Source organism: Nanorana parkeri, unplaced genomic scaffold, assembly GCF_000935625.1.
Source record: "Nanorana parkeri isolate BGI_ZX_2015 unplaced genomic scaffold, ASM93562v1 scaffold164, whole genome shotgun sequence".
NCBI lineage: Eukaryota > Metazoa > Chordata > Amphibia > Anura > Dicroglossidae > Nanorana > Nanorana parkeri.
Window position 1 is genome coordinate 1739913 of NW_017306432.1, and position 16537 is coordinate 1756449.

General features: G+C 39.5%; 1 protein-coding gene across 1 annotated transcript in view; it reads right to left on the reverse strand.

The window, feature by feature from the left end:
- SYN2 (synapsin II) overlaps nt 1-16537 on the reverse strand; it is a 279216-nt gene that overhangs the window by 49676 nt on the left and 213003 nt on the right. The window contains exons 9-12 of the mRNA XM_018554553.1: nt 14087-14149; nt 12649-12791; nt 8261-8335; nt 6263-6365 (exon numbers count right to left, since the gene is read on the reverse strand). Of these exons, the coding sequence (XP_018410055.1) occupies nt 6263-6365; nt 8261-8335; nt 12649-12791; nt 14087-14149 (384 nt within the window). The remainder of the gene's footprint in view (nt 1-6262; nt 6366-8260; nt 8336-12648; nt 12792-14086; nt 14150-16537) is intronic.

Genomic DNA, 16537 nt, shown 5'->3' on the forward strand with positions numbered 1-16537 from the left:
CTGCTCCTTCTGTAGTCCTGGGTCTTTCCCGCTCCTCCTGGGAGCCCAGGACCACAACATAGAGCATCAGGATGTGAAGCAGGAGGACACCGAGCAATATCCATTACCTGATGTCCGCTGCATAGAGTGAATCTGGATGTGCTTTTTCACACATCCAGATTCAGGTTCAGAGCTGTCAAAATCCCACCTGGAAAGCCGGATAACCCGTAGATCAAGCACAGTCTGTGCTTGATTGGCTGGAGAAGAGGGCAGGGGGGACATTAGAGGTATAATAGAGGTATATTAGCCCCCTTGTGATAGTAGTAATTTAAAAAAGTTTAAATATAGCAAATAAACAAATACATCTAAAAGCACCCTTGTCCCCCGCACACATATACAAATACAGACAAGTGAGCGGACACTTGTATGTAAACAATGATCTTTGCAAAACAGTCCTATTGATAATTTTAAGTAATGTAATTTTTTGTGCTTTCATGGGCGCAGGCTGTGTAAAAGCTTGACATATTTGGCATCTATTTACTCAACAGAACTTTATATTTTATTTGTACAAACAAATTGTGGGTTATATTGTGTTTGAGTGCACTAAAATTCTGCTGTCCATCAGCTTCTTTGAGGGTGCCTAGGTTACATTAGGGGTCTTTATAGACCCCTTATGTCTCCATAAAGAGGACCTGCCACTGTATATTTGCTATCACTTAGGGGGCTTCTTAGCCCCCTATGTGATAGCAATAAAGTTAAGTGTAAAGTAAAAAAAAAATTAAAAAAAATTAAAAATCACATAAAAAAACACAAAAAAAGTTTAAAGTCCACTGTTCCCCACCAACACACACATACAAATGCAAACATGCGTCAGGTGCACCTGTTACATATCTCTGCGAATGTCGGAGTAAGAGCAATAATTTTAGGGCACTTATTCACTGATAACACTAAACTGATGAGCGATAAAAGCTTTTAAAGCATTGCCAGTTTGGTATGGTAGTTTTTTGCGATTTCGCAGGCGCACACAATTTTAAGGCTTGACATAGGGATTTCAAAATCTTTGGTACTTTTTTGTTACATAGTAAAAAATAAAACATTCAGTGGTGCTTAAATACCACCAAAAGAAAGCTTTATGTGTCCCAAAAAATAAAATAATATGAAATGAATTTCAGTACAGCGTTGCATGACTGAATAAATGTCAGTCAAAGTACTGCAGCACTAAATACTTAAAAATGTCCTGGACAGGAATGGGGTTTAACAAACTGTTCTTCAAGTGGTTGGACCTTTGCTTTCAAAAATATAATATATTGAGAGTTCTAACTAATTTTATTAAAATGCAGATTTTCAAATGTGTGCTAAACATTTAAAAAAATGCTCTACAGGCAAACAGGCAAAGTGGCTCTTTGTCCTGGTGACTATTTATTGAGAGTGAGGGCAAATCCAAAAACAATAGAGACACTTTTTACATTTACAAATGTCTGCTAGATGATTCTCTGAGATTTTCACTCACGTAAAGGGAAACTTCCTTATTGGGATACACATGGAGGAGGTTTTAAAAGAAGAGGTTTTAAATCTTCCCTACTCTAGCCTAAGACAAAAGAGTTGTGGCTTTAGATATGCTCTAAATTTTAGTTGTACGAAAAGGGCTTCAGGGCATGAGATGATTTTCAACTTATTTCATGAGTGAATAAATAATGTCAACTTTTATGTACAAATTAAGATGGCCATACACTATGCAAATTTCGGCTGGTTCTTTATGATGGAAACAGCAATGGAAACAGGAGGGGATTCCTCCATTTACGCTCATAAGCATTGATGGGGGATTCTATTATATTCATATAACAGGGCATGGCTAGCTTAAGAGTGTAACTCTTCAATCTTCTGGAACTCTGACACTGCCCTTCCATCAGGAGTGGTGCACTCACTACTGCTTGATGTTTCATCAATGAACATGAAATTACAGTTTTCAGTTGGACTGACATTTTCGGCAATGATCAGATGTCTGTAGAAGGTTCCCAACCCTGCTGATTAGCTCTTATAAGAGAAAAAAAGATTAGAAAAGCTGCCCTGATTGCTTTTGTTAACCTGTGAGATAAGTGGCACCAGCAGAGTCTACCTATTTCTTTCATCCATCCCCTACCTCTCTCCATGGCAACAAACTGTAAGCTCAGATTAAGTTATCACGTTTGTGCACCAATTATGTTGCTTTGGGGTAGTCATTCTCTATGCATGTCCTGTGACAAAGACACTCTTAGCCTCACCCTACACAGAGATTTCCCAACTCATGGGGCAACAATCTAAGGCCAGCAGACTGAGGGTGATCATCACAGGGGTTGGGTAACTCCACAGTTAACCCCTTACACACAAAAAATAGTTGCACCACATGTTTTAACCAAAACACACACCATTTCCAGCAAAAGCTGTGATAATTCAATTTCAGCAAGCTTTGCGTGTGATGCTTGTTAGTACTCCAGACAGGAATGTAACAGCTTTTACACACAGAAGAAAAGAGAAAAATAATACAACAGCAAAACGAAAAGGGAATAGGAATAAAGTTACTTAGCAAAAGTTCTGGATTATTTGTAATGCAGCAGAGTCCAGCCAATAAAGCATAACATTGATCTGAGATTGGCTCCCTAAAAACAAGTCTCTTGCAGAAGTTATTTTCTTTATGGTAAAGGAGAGTTCCAGCCACCTCCTAAAGCAGCTTCTTATGGGCCTTCTACAGGGTGTCACTGGGCTAGCCTCCACCCAATCAAAAAGGCCCAGGGTTGTGAGACACGAGGGCTGAAGCGATTTATAATAATCCAAAAACATCCTACCACAATGTCAGTTTTCTATATGCCATTATATTTTTATTTTATCACAGGCTACAGTCTGATAATTAACCTATAGATTATTGTGCAGCACCAAACTGTGATTTAATAGAAACCAAACTTGATAGACATCTGATATATGGCTATATCAGAAGGTGTAATGTGTGCCATTAGCCCTTTTTACCTCATAACCCCATACGATATGTATGTGAAACTGCCTTTGTTAACAAGGGCATTTACAGGTCATCTGACTGCAGACTATCCATGTGCATTATACCTAAATAGCGTAATGACCGCGATTATGCTCTGTACCAGGTACATCACCTGACAATTGATGAGCTATTAGTGTTTTTGCTTACCAGACTCCACTAAGTGCTTATAAGATAGTAATTAAGGGGTTTTATAACCCAGGCCTGAGTAAACATGTTGTGATGGGATGTATGACAGGTCTCACTAGCAGATCTCTGGTTCTCTGTGTTCTGCTAATTAATGTATTAGAAACCTTGTTAATGTCAATTACTAGGGTTGAATTGAAGCCATTATGAAGTGTACAGATTCTCTGCAAAAAATTTTCAATATGTAGGCTGGTCTAATCATGTCGCAAGCTGGGGAATGTCAACAGAATGAGTGTGCAACGTGGTTTCCTGACTTACAGGGCTATTCACAAAAGGGTGAAGAGTTTGGAGAAGGCAGGAGAAGTGAACAATCTAGGCCTAAATAGCTGATTTGGAAAAAGTCTCCAATTCAGCTCAATTTCCAGTTCAACTGTTGTTCTAGATTTTTCACTTCTCCTGCCTTCTCCAAATTCATCACCATTTTGTGAATGAGCCTTAGTTTTTAGAGTGCCCCACATGTCACATGTCCAACTACTCTCGCAGTTATATGGGTGACTTTAAGCAAGGGTTACAAAGGACTTAAAAAAAACTTCTAGTGATAAAGTTGCTATTTAGTCCTTGAGCAGGAAATATTTGGGTGATTGCTAAGAAACTAGTCTTATGTGATTAATCTTGCTGGAATATACTTGCAGAGGAAAAAGCTCTAAATGGGCAGCAGTTGGGCAATTAATCTTTCTCTCTCATACATTAGAGGAGATACATTGCTACTAAATTTTGTTACATGATTAAATTGCAGCTTTGCATAACACATGGGAGGCTAACCATTCAATTCCAATTTATTATGTAACATATGTATTTTAATTTTTTTTATTTGCCTGTGCAGTTTAGGAAAATATTTATAAGTGTAGATAAGGAGGTTTTCATTCTCAATGTAAAGGACATTTTTACAACATTGGTAAAGGTTGTAAAAATAAATAACTTTCACAGGTTTTAAAGGCTTTATTTCTTATGTTAAATTTTATCAGCTTGCAAGTGATTTGAATATTTCTTTTAAATGAAGTTATGGAATATTTACCAAGGAGAGGGATACCACAAGTTCTGCATCAGGGCCTGGGGGAGCGTAAAGCTTGGACATATATGAATATTACAGTGAAAAGCCAAGCTGAAATGTCCTCTTTTCTGAATCCTGACTTTGCCATTGGCCATTCATCATGACCTCAGCCTGTACCTTGAATACTCTCTGTCTGCCACCAGTTCTTTGAGGGAAATTCAGTCACTCTGTTTGACCTGGTGACTACTGTCATCAGGAATGAACATGAGGAAAAATACAGATTTGTGAGTTTTCACCAGAACAGGAATACAGGAGAAATGGGGACACTTGTTCCAGTGATAATTGTCAAAAAGGGCGTTTTCCTCACTTTGAGGAGCTTTCCTGTTGCATCCTGTTTTGTCTATAGGATAGGAACTGAAGAAAAATCTCCCCAATTCACACAGATGGAAAAAAAACATGAAAGGGGTGTTGACTATTCCTTACCATACTGATATTTAAAAAAGCTTGGGCATTAGGTATACTTCAATGCTTAGTGCTTTTCTTTAAACTAAAAATGAGGGCTGCATCTTTTTGTTAAAGTGAAGGACTGATGCCAGGTGAAGAAAGAAAACAGAATTCAGTTTTTGACTTTCAATGAATTTCTTGTCCAACATTTCCTTGGTTCCTGATTAGTGTGTTCCACAGAGGGTTAGGAGAAACCCTGGTTATGCCCATGTCCAGCTCTTTTCCCACAGTGGGGGATGGAACTCAGCACTGCCTTGCCATGGTTGGCACATTAGAGAGGAGTGAAGAGAATGAGACAAATGTCAGCTTTAGCCCAAATCAGGCGCCTGCACCGAGAGTTCCTTTAAAGATTTTCAATGTTTCACACCAAAATCTGCTTTTGCTATTTTAACATTCGGCATGCTTGAAATGCTTCCAAACACTGCCTAGCAACCACCCCCTTCCCTGCCCATCCTTCTTCTGTTAATCCTTCTGTCCATCATGCAAGGCTTTGCATGGTACTGTCCCTTTAAAGCGCACTTCTGTCAACAAATATAAGTCAAATGCACATCCTGCTAACAGTCATTCAAGAAGGCAACACGTAAATGTAAGAGGCAACAAGTGAAATCAACCAGTGAACTGTGCAAAAAGTCAGAATGGCCAATCAATGTATAACAATTAGAGTTTTATGTAATCCACTGCAACTAGATTTCAGTAAGTTGTCCAATGTGCTTGGGAAAAGGACAGCAGCCTCTTGAGACTATTTCTATTCAGTTGCTCAAAAGACTGCGAGAAGTACAGTGCATGGGACTGGAAATACCTGGCCTGTTTATTCATATGGCTCCACAACTAGTGTTTCGAAAAACCCATACTGATGGATGGTTTTAAGAATGGTGGTGGCCTAAAAATCTATAGATATGCCCAGATGAAAAACAAAAGATATGAGTAGGTATGCTATGTATGCTATAAAGAGGCTTCTGGCAACTCCCAACATCCTGGCACCCACTTTCCCTACATTTGTCTTGCAGAATTTAGCCATGAATGTCTAAAAAAGGGCAATGGAGAGACAACAATTTGTACACATTAGGTTTGGTGCTGCATTTCCCACCCTGCTGCAAGGGCCATCTTTAATGTGGGGCAAAAGGGGCAGTTGTCCCAAACGCAGTCATTGTTTTGGGCCCAAAGCAGCTGGCCTTGAGCCGACAAAAGATACACACGTGGCACCATTCTGTTTACTATACGATCATCATCGTATAGTGTTGCTTTGCCCCTGCCGTACGCCGTGTAGCATGACAGCGTGACATCTCACACAGGGTTACATCTCCCACTGGGTCACATCTCCCTCTGACTTCTCCTCATATCTACTGTGCAGGTTGAGTGCTGGAGAGTGGGTGGAGAGCGAAATTACATGGCTGGGAGAGATGGGTGGAGGGGTGTGGATAGTAGGGGGGTGCCAACAAAATGTTTGCCCAGGGTCTAATCATTATTAAAGATGGCCCTGTCTTCTGCCCTAGACAATGGCTCACAAGTGCCAATGTAGATACAGCCCAGGTTCCTCCCATTTAAATGGTGCGTATAGCAGTAATATATTTTCTTACCTCTATGATATAATCTTTTCCATCCTTTCCATGTACCACCTTTACAGCACAAATATCCAGACCACCAAATATTTCTGAACATGTGTCAACCCATAGCTTGTACCTGTAAGGTAAGGAGATATATTAATAGCAGTACTAATAGAAAGCATTGACCACAAATTCACACTCAGGTATATACACGTTAGATATTGTTACAGCTCACAGTTAAAGTATACCTAAACCCAAAAACAAAAATGTAATACACTGCAGCTTACCAGTGCTTAGATGTAGTGACTGTCTTTGTTATTTTTTGAGGCTAATAACATTTTCAGCAAGTGCAAAAAATACCCATTGATTTTGCCAAAAATGCAGTGATCTTGTTACTTCCTGTGAGCCGATCTGAAAGCATAAAACAATATTATCCTAATTCTGTAAACCACAAATTCTATCAACCCCATGCATAGCAGATGAAAAAGGGCACAAATGTTTGAAGTCCAGCCTGTGTAGCACCATGGTTTCCTCCATAGATACAATGGAGAAGTGGGTGTAGTTTTTTTTGCAGGATTACAAGGTGAAAATAAAGGGGAAGAAAATTAAACTAATGCAGCCACCTCATCTAACGACTGATAGGCTGCAATATACTGTATGACATTTCTGTTTTGGGGTTTAGATATGCATTAATTTTCAGATGCCCTTAAAAAATACCTGCACTTACAGTAAGGAAAACTTGATAAACTGCTGTCAGCTGTAAAAAGCACCCTTCATCACAAAATGTTCTAATTTTCAAATCTCAAGAAATGTGAGAGCTCTTTCACCCCTTTTGCCTAACACAGATCGTTACCGATAGGGATACACCGATACTAGTATCGGTATCAGTGCCAATGCCGAGTATTTGGGCGAGTACTGGTACTCGTCCAAATGCTCCAATGCCTAGCCTAATACTTCCGGTATCAGGAAGCCGGTCAACGAGTCATTACACGTTGCCTGGCTTCCTGATTGGCCAGAAAGCCGGCTCCATGCTCTCTCTTGTCACTTGGTAAGATGAGCACATTCAGGCATCTCATGAAGTCTGAATATAATTTGTGGGACAAGTTATCAAGTAGACCATGAGTGCAAGAGTACTTTAGAGTTTATGCTTGGGGAAACCACAAACATAGTAAATGCATCTCTAACTTCCTGACAATGCTGCTTCTACTAGACTAATTCTAAGTTCTCTCCTGCTGGACTACAAAACACCTGTTTTTTGTTATAGAAATGGGCAGATGATCTGTAGAATCTAGTAACTTCAACTTCATTGTTTGTTTGTTTTTTAAAAGGTCTAAAACCTTTTACCTTGAGGGATCAGATCTTTTGTTTCATTATAAATATCTGTTTTAACCATTCCCATAAATCTAGTGGTGTATTTGTTCTCCATGTCTCCTTTATTGAGAATTTCATTATCTTCATAATAACAGCAAGTGTATTTGTTTCTCCCTCAGAATAAGCATCTCAATAGAGTCCAAAAACCCCAAAACTGAAGTCTAGGACAAGCTTATCTTAAACCTTTTTTATACAGGTAAAATATTGAATTCCAAAAAGGCTGAAATCCTTTACATGACCTTCAAATATGTCAAAAGAAGCCAAAGGCAGCCCCTCAGTGCCAACAATTATTTGGCAGCGATGGATTCCTTTTATAAAATTTTTCTAATGTAATCAAGTAACATGCTAACAGGTTAGTGTTAGACTCACAGAATGCACAGTGTTAAAAAAAGGAGACCTCTATGTAATCTGTATGTTTAATTCCCAGTACCATTTTTTCATAAAGCTGGGAATGAAGTAAAATCTTTCACTCTCATGATATTATACATTAACAAGATGGCATGACTCAGGGACTATAAATTTAAAAAAAATAAAAAATATTCAAAATATGCTGTCTTCCTACATACGTCAAGTTTTCCAAAGCATTTGGTGGTGAACAACACCTTAAAGGAAACATAATTTGTTAATATTAATCAATATCTTTCTATAGTCATGACTCACCTGTCTGACATTGCCACCTGTTCTAGCATGGCTGACCCAGTGTTTGTCTTCCAGTTACCTGATATGGAGGTTCTCCTTGGAAACACAAAACACAACACAAGGAAATGTATCATCATAGATATATAAATAGATAGAGAGATAGATAAATAGATAGAGAGATAGATAAATAAATAGATAGAGGCATAGATACTGTAGATAGATAGATAGATGCAACCAGTGGTGTATTCAGGGTATGGCACATGGCCTGGGGGGTGCCTCTCTGTGGGTCAGTGAAAGTTCACTGATCCATGGAGAGAGCAGACTGACAAAAAAAGATAAAAAGAGATTAAGGTTAGGAAAAAGGCAAGCAAAACAAAAAATCAAATAATAGATTCTATCCAATGAGCAATGATCTGTGACCCAGCCTTGCCCCCCATGGGCATGTATGGCTGCCGACGCTCAGGCGCTTGTGCAGTCAGCATTGCATCCTCAGTTTCCATTAGGTAGGACTCTAACCCCAACCTCCTCCCTCTTCTCCACCTATGCAGTTGCACCGCTGTCATTAGCTATACCACCAATGATAGACATTCAGGAGATAATTTACCATTGTCTATTTATTTAAATATTAATTTAATGTGAGCATTATCATTGATGTACATATCTCTCTTTACATTTACCTGTTGTCTATATGCATTTTTGGAGGGAAATTCAAGGGTGGGGGTATTGTTTCTAGTGGGAGGGATTCACTCTCTGTGACTATGCTGTTTTTTTCTGCATTGTGATGAAGGGACACTGCTTGGCTCCGAAACGTTGGCATTTTTACTTGTGACAATATTCCACAATAAAGCAACTCCTATTTGCACTTTAACCAATTGAGTGCTGGTGACCTCTCTACACCATGGAGACAGCAAACAGACACTGTCATTATTCAATCTCACTGCTGTCAGTTAGTTGCTAGGACCGCCTGGTGTCTGCCTGGCATTCTAGCAACCAACAACCAGCAGCAAGGGGCTTGAATGATGACGGCTGATTGAATGATGTCATTGGCAGTTGGTTGCTAGGACTGCCAACCAGCCAATACCGTGTTGCTTTCTCCACCCTTCCCAGCATTCTTATCTGCTCCCACAATGCTCCATGACTTCACCTCCTCTACTGATCTGCCCACCTACCTTCAGTGAATTTCCTGCCCACCCACCTCCTCCAGTTAGCCACCCACCCACCTCACCAAGAAAGATGCCTTCTCCAGCAGTGCTACCAGCTTGAGAAGCATCATATGGGGGAACTCTGGACTCTCAAGTAAGGGGGAACTGTGGGGACGCTCCATCAGAGCCCCCAGAGTTCTCCCTTCCACCAGAGTCCCCCCTTATAGAGTCTGATGTAAGGGGGGACCCTGATGCAAGGGGGGACTCTCAGGACTCACATGTAAATGGGTGATTTTGGGGACTTTGATGTAAGGGGGAACTCTGGGGACTCTGATGCAAGGGGGGTCTGATAAAGGGGTCAAGGCAGACTCTGTGATCTTGTTCTGCTGAGTGTAGAAAGACAACAAACTCAAAAAACTGACTTTGATCATATCAGAAACCAATTTGCATCACTGAAAGCAAGAAAGAAAGGTATGGTTATCATTTTAACATAGTGCCATCATTTGTAAATCAAACGTTAACAAGTTTGACTTGCATTTTTGAGCTGATATTATCTAAGATATGAGTGTCAGATTTTGGAAAGGGGAGCGATTTTAGTGCTTGCCATAGGCACAATTTCTGTAGATATGCCTCTAGAGGCAACGTGTGCTCTTGGTGAGTACTCTACAGCAGTAAAAGTGCAATGCAATGTGTACGTGTTGCCATTCCCAATGTATGGAATCCGAATGCACATACACAATGCATGTGTGCTACAGCGTGCTGTGGTGCACCACAATCCACACAAAAAAAGTAAGCTGAGGCAATTTTTCTTGCATTGGTGCAGTTGCAAAATGAATGAGCTACAGTAACACCTTAGTGCACTATAATGAGTGTAGTGATGCATGCATTACTTCAGTGCAGTATGGTGTGAAGGGGCCCTATTATCTGCAAAACATGATTTATTATACTGTATTTACTTCTGCTATGATGTTATTAGCCATTTGAGAATGATGGAGGATAACCAGAAGGATTGCCAACATTGTTTTTAGTGTGTTGCTATTGTTGGTTATGTGTTTAGATGAAGCACTGAGATCTTGAGGACTGCTGAATTAAGCTTTACTTGCTAAGCAGGACAATACATGTATGTATACAGGAATACAGTATCAACGGTGATTTCAGCAAATAATGTGGAATTGTTCAAGAAACTTTTGGACGATTTCTTAAGGGACCGTAATATACAGGGGTACGGGTACTCCTAGAATGAGATCCTAATAGGTTGGACTTGATGGACTAATGTCTTTATTCAACCTCAAATACTATGTAACAGGAAACATATAGATCATAGATAAACATGCACACAAAGACTAGCATAGACCAGCATTGCACCACAGCGCTATCTAGTGCTCAATAGACATAGTTAGAGTCAGCAACACAATCAGTATGCTGTTGCATCTTCAACAGTTATTATAAATTCGGCACTGCTTATCAACACCACCTGTGTAGTAAAGTCCAATACTAGTAAATGATGCATTATACACATGAACAAACAGTGCACTTACTAGATCCTCCCCACACTCTCAAAACAACATTTCATAAGTGTTCAGGCTATGTGTATTAGCCTGCATTTGTGGGAGGGGTCTATGGTCATATAATCCTCCCCCTACTCACTCACACTGACATGTGCGTTTCACGTTTTCCCTCCCTCCCATCCCCTTTGTCACGACTCTCTTTCCTAGTAAGCCCCCTTTTAGGCATGTCTGTTACACAGCCAGGGCACACCAGGTTGGTAAATAGCGCTATACAGTATGTCATATTAATATATACCCGACCACGAATAAAAGATAAGTGCACAAAAAAAGTCCAAATGCGTTGTGACCAGAAAAAAAAACTCAGTCTCTTCAGTGAAATCAGTAAAGCAAAGTCTCTTCTGAGAATATATTACAATGTATCTTCTTAGTGTCTATTATTCTTCAAAAACATCTCCGTGTGACATCACTTGAAAAATCAGTGCTGTGCCCGACTCATGTGCCCAGAGATTAATGAGCCAATTGTGTTTTCAGGACCTAAATGCTTAGCTTTATAAATCCTCAGTATCACAAGCATAAGACTTTCAGAATTCTCTGCTGCTGTATACACTACAATGCTTGGCGTCTCTAACACCCGCATCTCCTGATGAAAATGTATGAACCACCGGTGTGTTCTGCAGCCCACAGATATTCCTACAAATGTGCACATTCTATCACACAGGACATTTTCAAAGGGATGGCTCTTTGAGGGATGAAGGGTGCAATGGGAGAGGTGGGTGAGCTGGCTGGCTTTGAGCACCACCAAATGTGAGTGTAATTTGATAGTTGCTTTTTTATAATCAATTGAATAGTTTTATTAGTATTACACTATGTGACATTTTTAATTGCCTGCGTGGAGGAGAAGATTGGAGAGAATTTAAACTGGTGATACTGAAGATTTATCAAGCTAAGCACTTTTGGCCTTAAAACATAGCGGGGTCATCTGTCTTTGGTGAATGTATCTGTGAGCACAGGAGTGGGGCACAACACTGATTTTTGGAGTGATTCACACTGTGGTTTCTTTTTTTTTTTTCCCAAGATCAATATACAGTAATAAAATATACAGAAAATACATTGTAATATGTTCTCCAAAGACATAGTTACATAGTTAGTCAGGTTGAAAAAAGACACTTGTCCATCGAGTTCAACCTATAGAGATATGAAAAAAAGAAGAAAAGCCTAAACAAAACGCTATGCCCACAATTACCAACTGTTGATCCTGCGGAAGGCAAAAAAACCCTATAAAGCATGGTTCAATTTGCTCCAACAGGGGAAAAAATTCCTTCCTGATCCCATAAGGCAAGCAGATATTCCCTGGATCAACAATCGCTGATGCTTAATATACCTATAAGAACTCAACATCCAGTAATATTCTATTCTGTTCATCCAGTAATATTATGTACAATTCCTTCTATTCATTCCACTGAAGAATCGCAGTGTCACAGCAAATATCTTTTATTTATGAAATATAGATATGTCTTTTTCGGGGTGTGGGAAGGAACTAGTAAGTACGCTTGACGTTTCTCTTTGAATGTTCTTCGCGTGCTCACCAATTAAGAAGTCAGCTGTATGTCTATTCACACAATACATACATTGTTCATTTTGTCTTTCTATAAACCAATTTAGTCAGTTTTAACTGTAATTAAAGTAGTTAAATAACTTTATTGTAGATTATGTTTTACAAAATCATAATGTACAATGACCAGCTGTCTTGCTATCTTACATGTACGCTTTGTAGTTATTTCCTATCTTCTGAATCCTGATATCATATTTCGAATCTACGAAGGGTTCGGTGGTGGCATAGGTCTGAGTCAAGGCCACAACGCTGGCGATATCCTGGAAGTCATAGTGGTTTTCTATTTTCACCTGTTAACACACATAAAATAACAGCAAATGAAATTGCTTGATGCACTTTGCATAGCATCCTTGCTCTTTGAACGTGTTGCAAATGCATTTGTATTTTAGGGACACTACAACAGGCACTATACAACATAATTAATTCTGCTAGTATCTGCATATGCTATAGTGACCCGTGTACCTTGCTTTACTAACTAACAAACAAGACATTTTGTCAGCTGCTGCCACCAAGCCCAGACTGGCAGTCTAGCAATAATGCTAATTCCATTGGAGAGCTAATGTGCCTGAGAGTATTAGAGTAATGAGAGTATAACTGAATTTGTGTAAATATCCCTGCACCATATACACCTTCTGCAATCAACTTTCAATACAATACTGAGCTAGTTCTGGCAAATGTATATAAATTATTTACCCATTTGGATCCACAGAAATCTGAATATGCTATTAAATGTGTGCCTACATGCTTTGTACGCCATAGGTGGCTATGGATGGGCACACCACAACCATGGATGAGGACTAATCTTACACAGTGTACCTCTAGTCTCTCCCACACTCCGTTTCCTTGCTCAGCCAATAATTAGAAAACTTGCAAAGCAAACATATAATTTCCTTAACCCTATAGAAAGGGGAATGATCAGCAGTTGAGCACACAGAGATTATTATTTTTTGGATAGAATGGAAAACTATTGGGGACTCTGTGAGGTTTTTATTGCTGGCTGTGTCTGGGTAGACAGATTCACCTTCTCTATTTGTCCTGGTGACCACTGTCAATGGGACAGAAAGTGGTGATGAAGTGAAGACTGTTTAAAGGGGATAACTGTAGAGATATGGAAAAATACCGTAAGCACACCAAAAGTCAACTAAGAATTTACATTCCTTTTGTATTTAGACAATATTTTCGTATCTCAGAGTCCCAGCTTTAAGCCATGTAGGGCTGTCCTTAGTCTTAGACTGGCTATTTCTACTTACTAATGAAAGTTTTTTCACAAAGTAGTTTATGCATAAATAGTTACAGGAAATATATAAATGCAGCCATATACATGTTATCCTCCGAAACATACAGGTTAATCTCAAGTAACATACAGATCATTTTGCTTTTATACAATATTCATACTCATAAAAAAAGAATAAGGAAAATAAAATCTTTCCAGTAGGTAAAATATAGGAATTAAAGTTCCCCTAACCACAAAATATAAAGCTATCTGAGCACCCCATTGACCCTGATGCTTAAATTACAAGAATGCATGCTGATTGCTTTCATAGGTCAATAACATAGAGATATAGGCACAGAAAAATGAACATACCTTTCCCATTCCGGAATGAGCATGTCCAATCTTTACCACAACAGGAAATGTTGGCATGGCGAGCTGAAATACAAAAGACAGTTTAATTGATCAGACTGAGATTAAATGAAACACTATAAGACCCACATGACACTGTCTTAATAGATTTTTATATCTTTGAGTTTGGTGTGCTCTAAGATATATTTTATAAACAGAAGAAAACAGGTACAAATTCAGTACAAGGAGAAAAACATAACTTTGCATAAATACAAAATCACAAATAAAAAGCTAGTGACCTATCTGCCATGTTGTTCCAATGGTTTATTAATTTCTAATGTACTGGCCACGAAGAAGAATGTGGAACAGAAGTTACAGTCAGGTAACTTTCATTATTAGAAGGACAAGTCACTAATAGCAGCTTTCATATTCTCAAGTGATTCCTATGGAGGTTTTATGTAGGGATAGCAGGTCCATGGCTAATTGTCTGTGCACACAAGAGTTCTATCCTTATGCTTTCCTAAAGCATGTTTTTCTTAATAAGCCATAGGAAAAGAAGTTGTAGGCTGAGAAGTCAATGATTTCTCTTTTTTGCACTGGGGTACTGTTTTTCTTTTGGCTTTTCTAAGTTCTTCAGAATTCTTTTAAAGCGGATCCTCAACATATATTATACTGCAGCTTACCAGCCCTTAGATAAGCATTTTATTTCATTATTTTCACCTGGTCTTCCTTCCAGGAACACACTTCCTGTCAACAGGTGACAACACTCACTCACTGCACTGTACATACAGACATCCCAACTCTCCCGGACGCTCCAGGAGTCTCCCGCTGTTAGCAATGATTGCCTGGGAAGCTGTCTCCATGCTAGGGAAGTACTGGTATTGGTTAGTATTGAAAGATAAATATTGGTACTCTTAGTCAATACCAAAAAAAACGGTATTGGTGCATCCCTAATTATAAAAGGTAGCAGCAAGTCAAAGAGGAAAACAAACAAAATTTCAGTTGAAGGAATTCCAATAGAAATCTTGAGGTGTGCTCACAATTGCATGCTCAGAAGGACAGTTGGGGTGCTACATAATATGTTTAAAGGCCCATAGCGTAAATAAAGGATGCCAAAAAACAACCAGCCTATCTATGAAAGATGCTTACTAGGATGTGCTTTCCAATTGGTGTAATGAGCTGATGGAAGTTATTTATACAAACACGTACTGTTTGTATAAATGACTTTGCAAGTGAGAGTGCAATGTTTTAAGATAAGTACAACTTGGAAAAAAATAGAAACAACATATTACTAACGACCCATTTGTACAGAGCCACACTCCTCAATATGCTTCCAGTACACCAATTGCCATGAAGTGCTCAGTAGTGCCTAGATTGTGCTAATGGCTTTTGGTACTTTTGAATAAAAGCCTATGTAGACATACATCCATTATAACTAAATAAAAGATGTATATATATATATATGTATATATATATATATATTTGCATTCCTCATTTTATTTATAGTTATGCCATTTTTGTACATAATCAGGAACTATAATCTAAGCTTCAGGTATAAATACCCGATGCTTAACTTATAGTTTCTTATATGATGATTTCTTGAAGTCGGGGTATCTTACTTTTTGATTTACTTGAGTTGGGTGGAATTTGTTGTGGGTGTTATGGCCTGTATATTTTTTTATGCCATTTTATCTCTGGTGACAAACAAAAAGGGGGTTATTCAGTAAGGAGCCAAAGGATTAAGCCAAAGCTTTGGCTAATCCTTCGGCTCGCTTCGGCTGCGGGAGCCCTTCGGTTCACCCTATTCACAATAGCCTGTACAGCAGCCGAAGCACTCAGCCGAGTCAAACGCATATGCGTTGGCTCGGTTAAGCCAAAGATACTGCCGAAGCTGGACAATGGTCTGCCGAAGCAGATTGTTCTTCCAACAAACAGTAAAAATAAATAAACACGTGGGGTCCCCCTCCCGATTCATACCAGACCCTTTAGTTCTTTTAGGAATGTTAGGAGGGATCCCCTGAGTTAAAAATAAGAAAAAAAGTAAGTGAAGCCAAAAGTCATACCAGGCCCTTTAGGTCTGGTAGGAATTTTAAGGGGGGACCCCACCACCACAAAATGGGGAGAAAAAGTTGGGTGCCCGCTAAAATTCACAACCAAACCCTTAATCTTGGCACTGGCCTGGCAGGGCAGAAAAGGGAGGGGTACGAGCGAGCGCTCCCCTTCCCTGCACCGTATCAGGCCACATGCTGTTGGCAATGGGAGGGTGCTTTTCCAGGGGTCTGCCCCTTGTCCCTATACCGATGGGGATAAAGGCCTCTTCCCCACAACCCTGACCTGGTGGTTGTGGGCGTCTGTGGGCAGGGGGGCTTATTTGCATCAAGGTACCCCCTTTTGTAAAGATAGCACCGAGATGCTGCCAATCCCCCCCCCCCCCCCCCCCCCTTGTCTGACCTCTGTCCCTCCTAAACAGGTTAT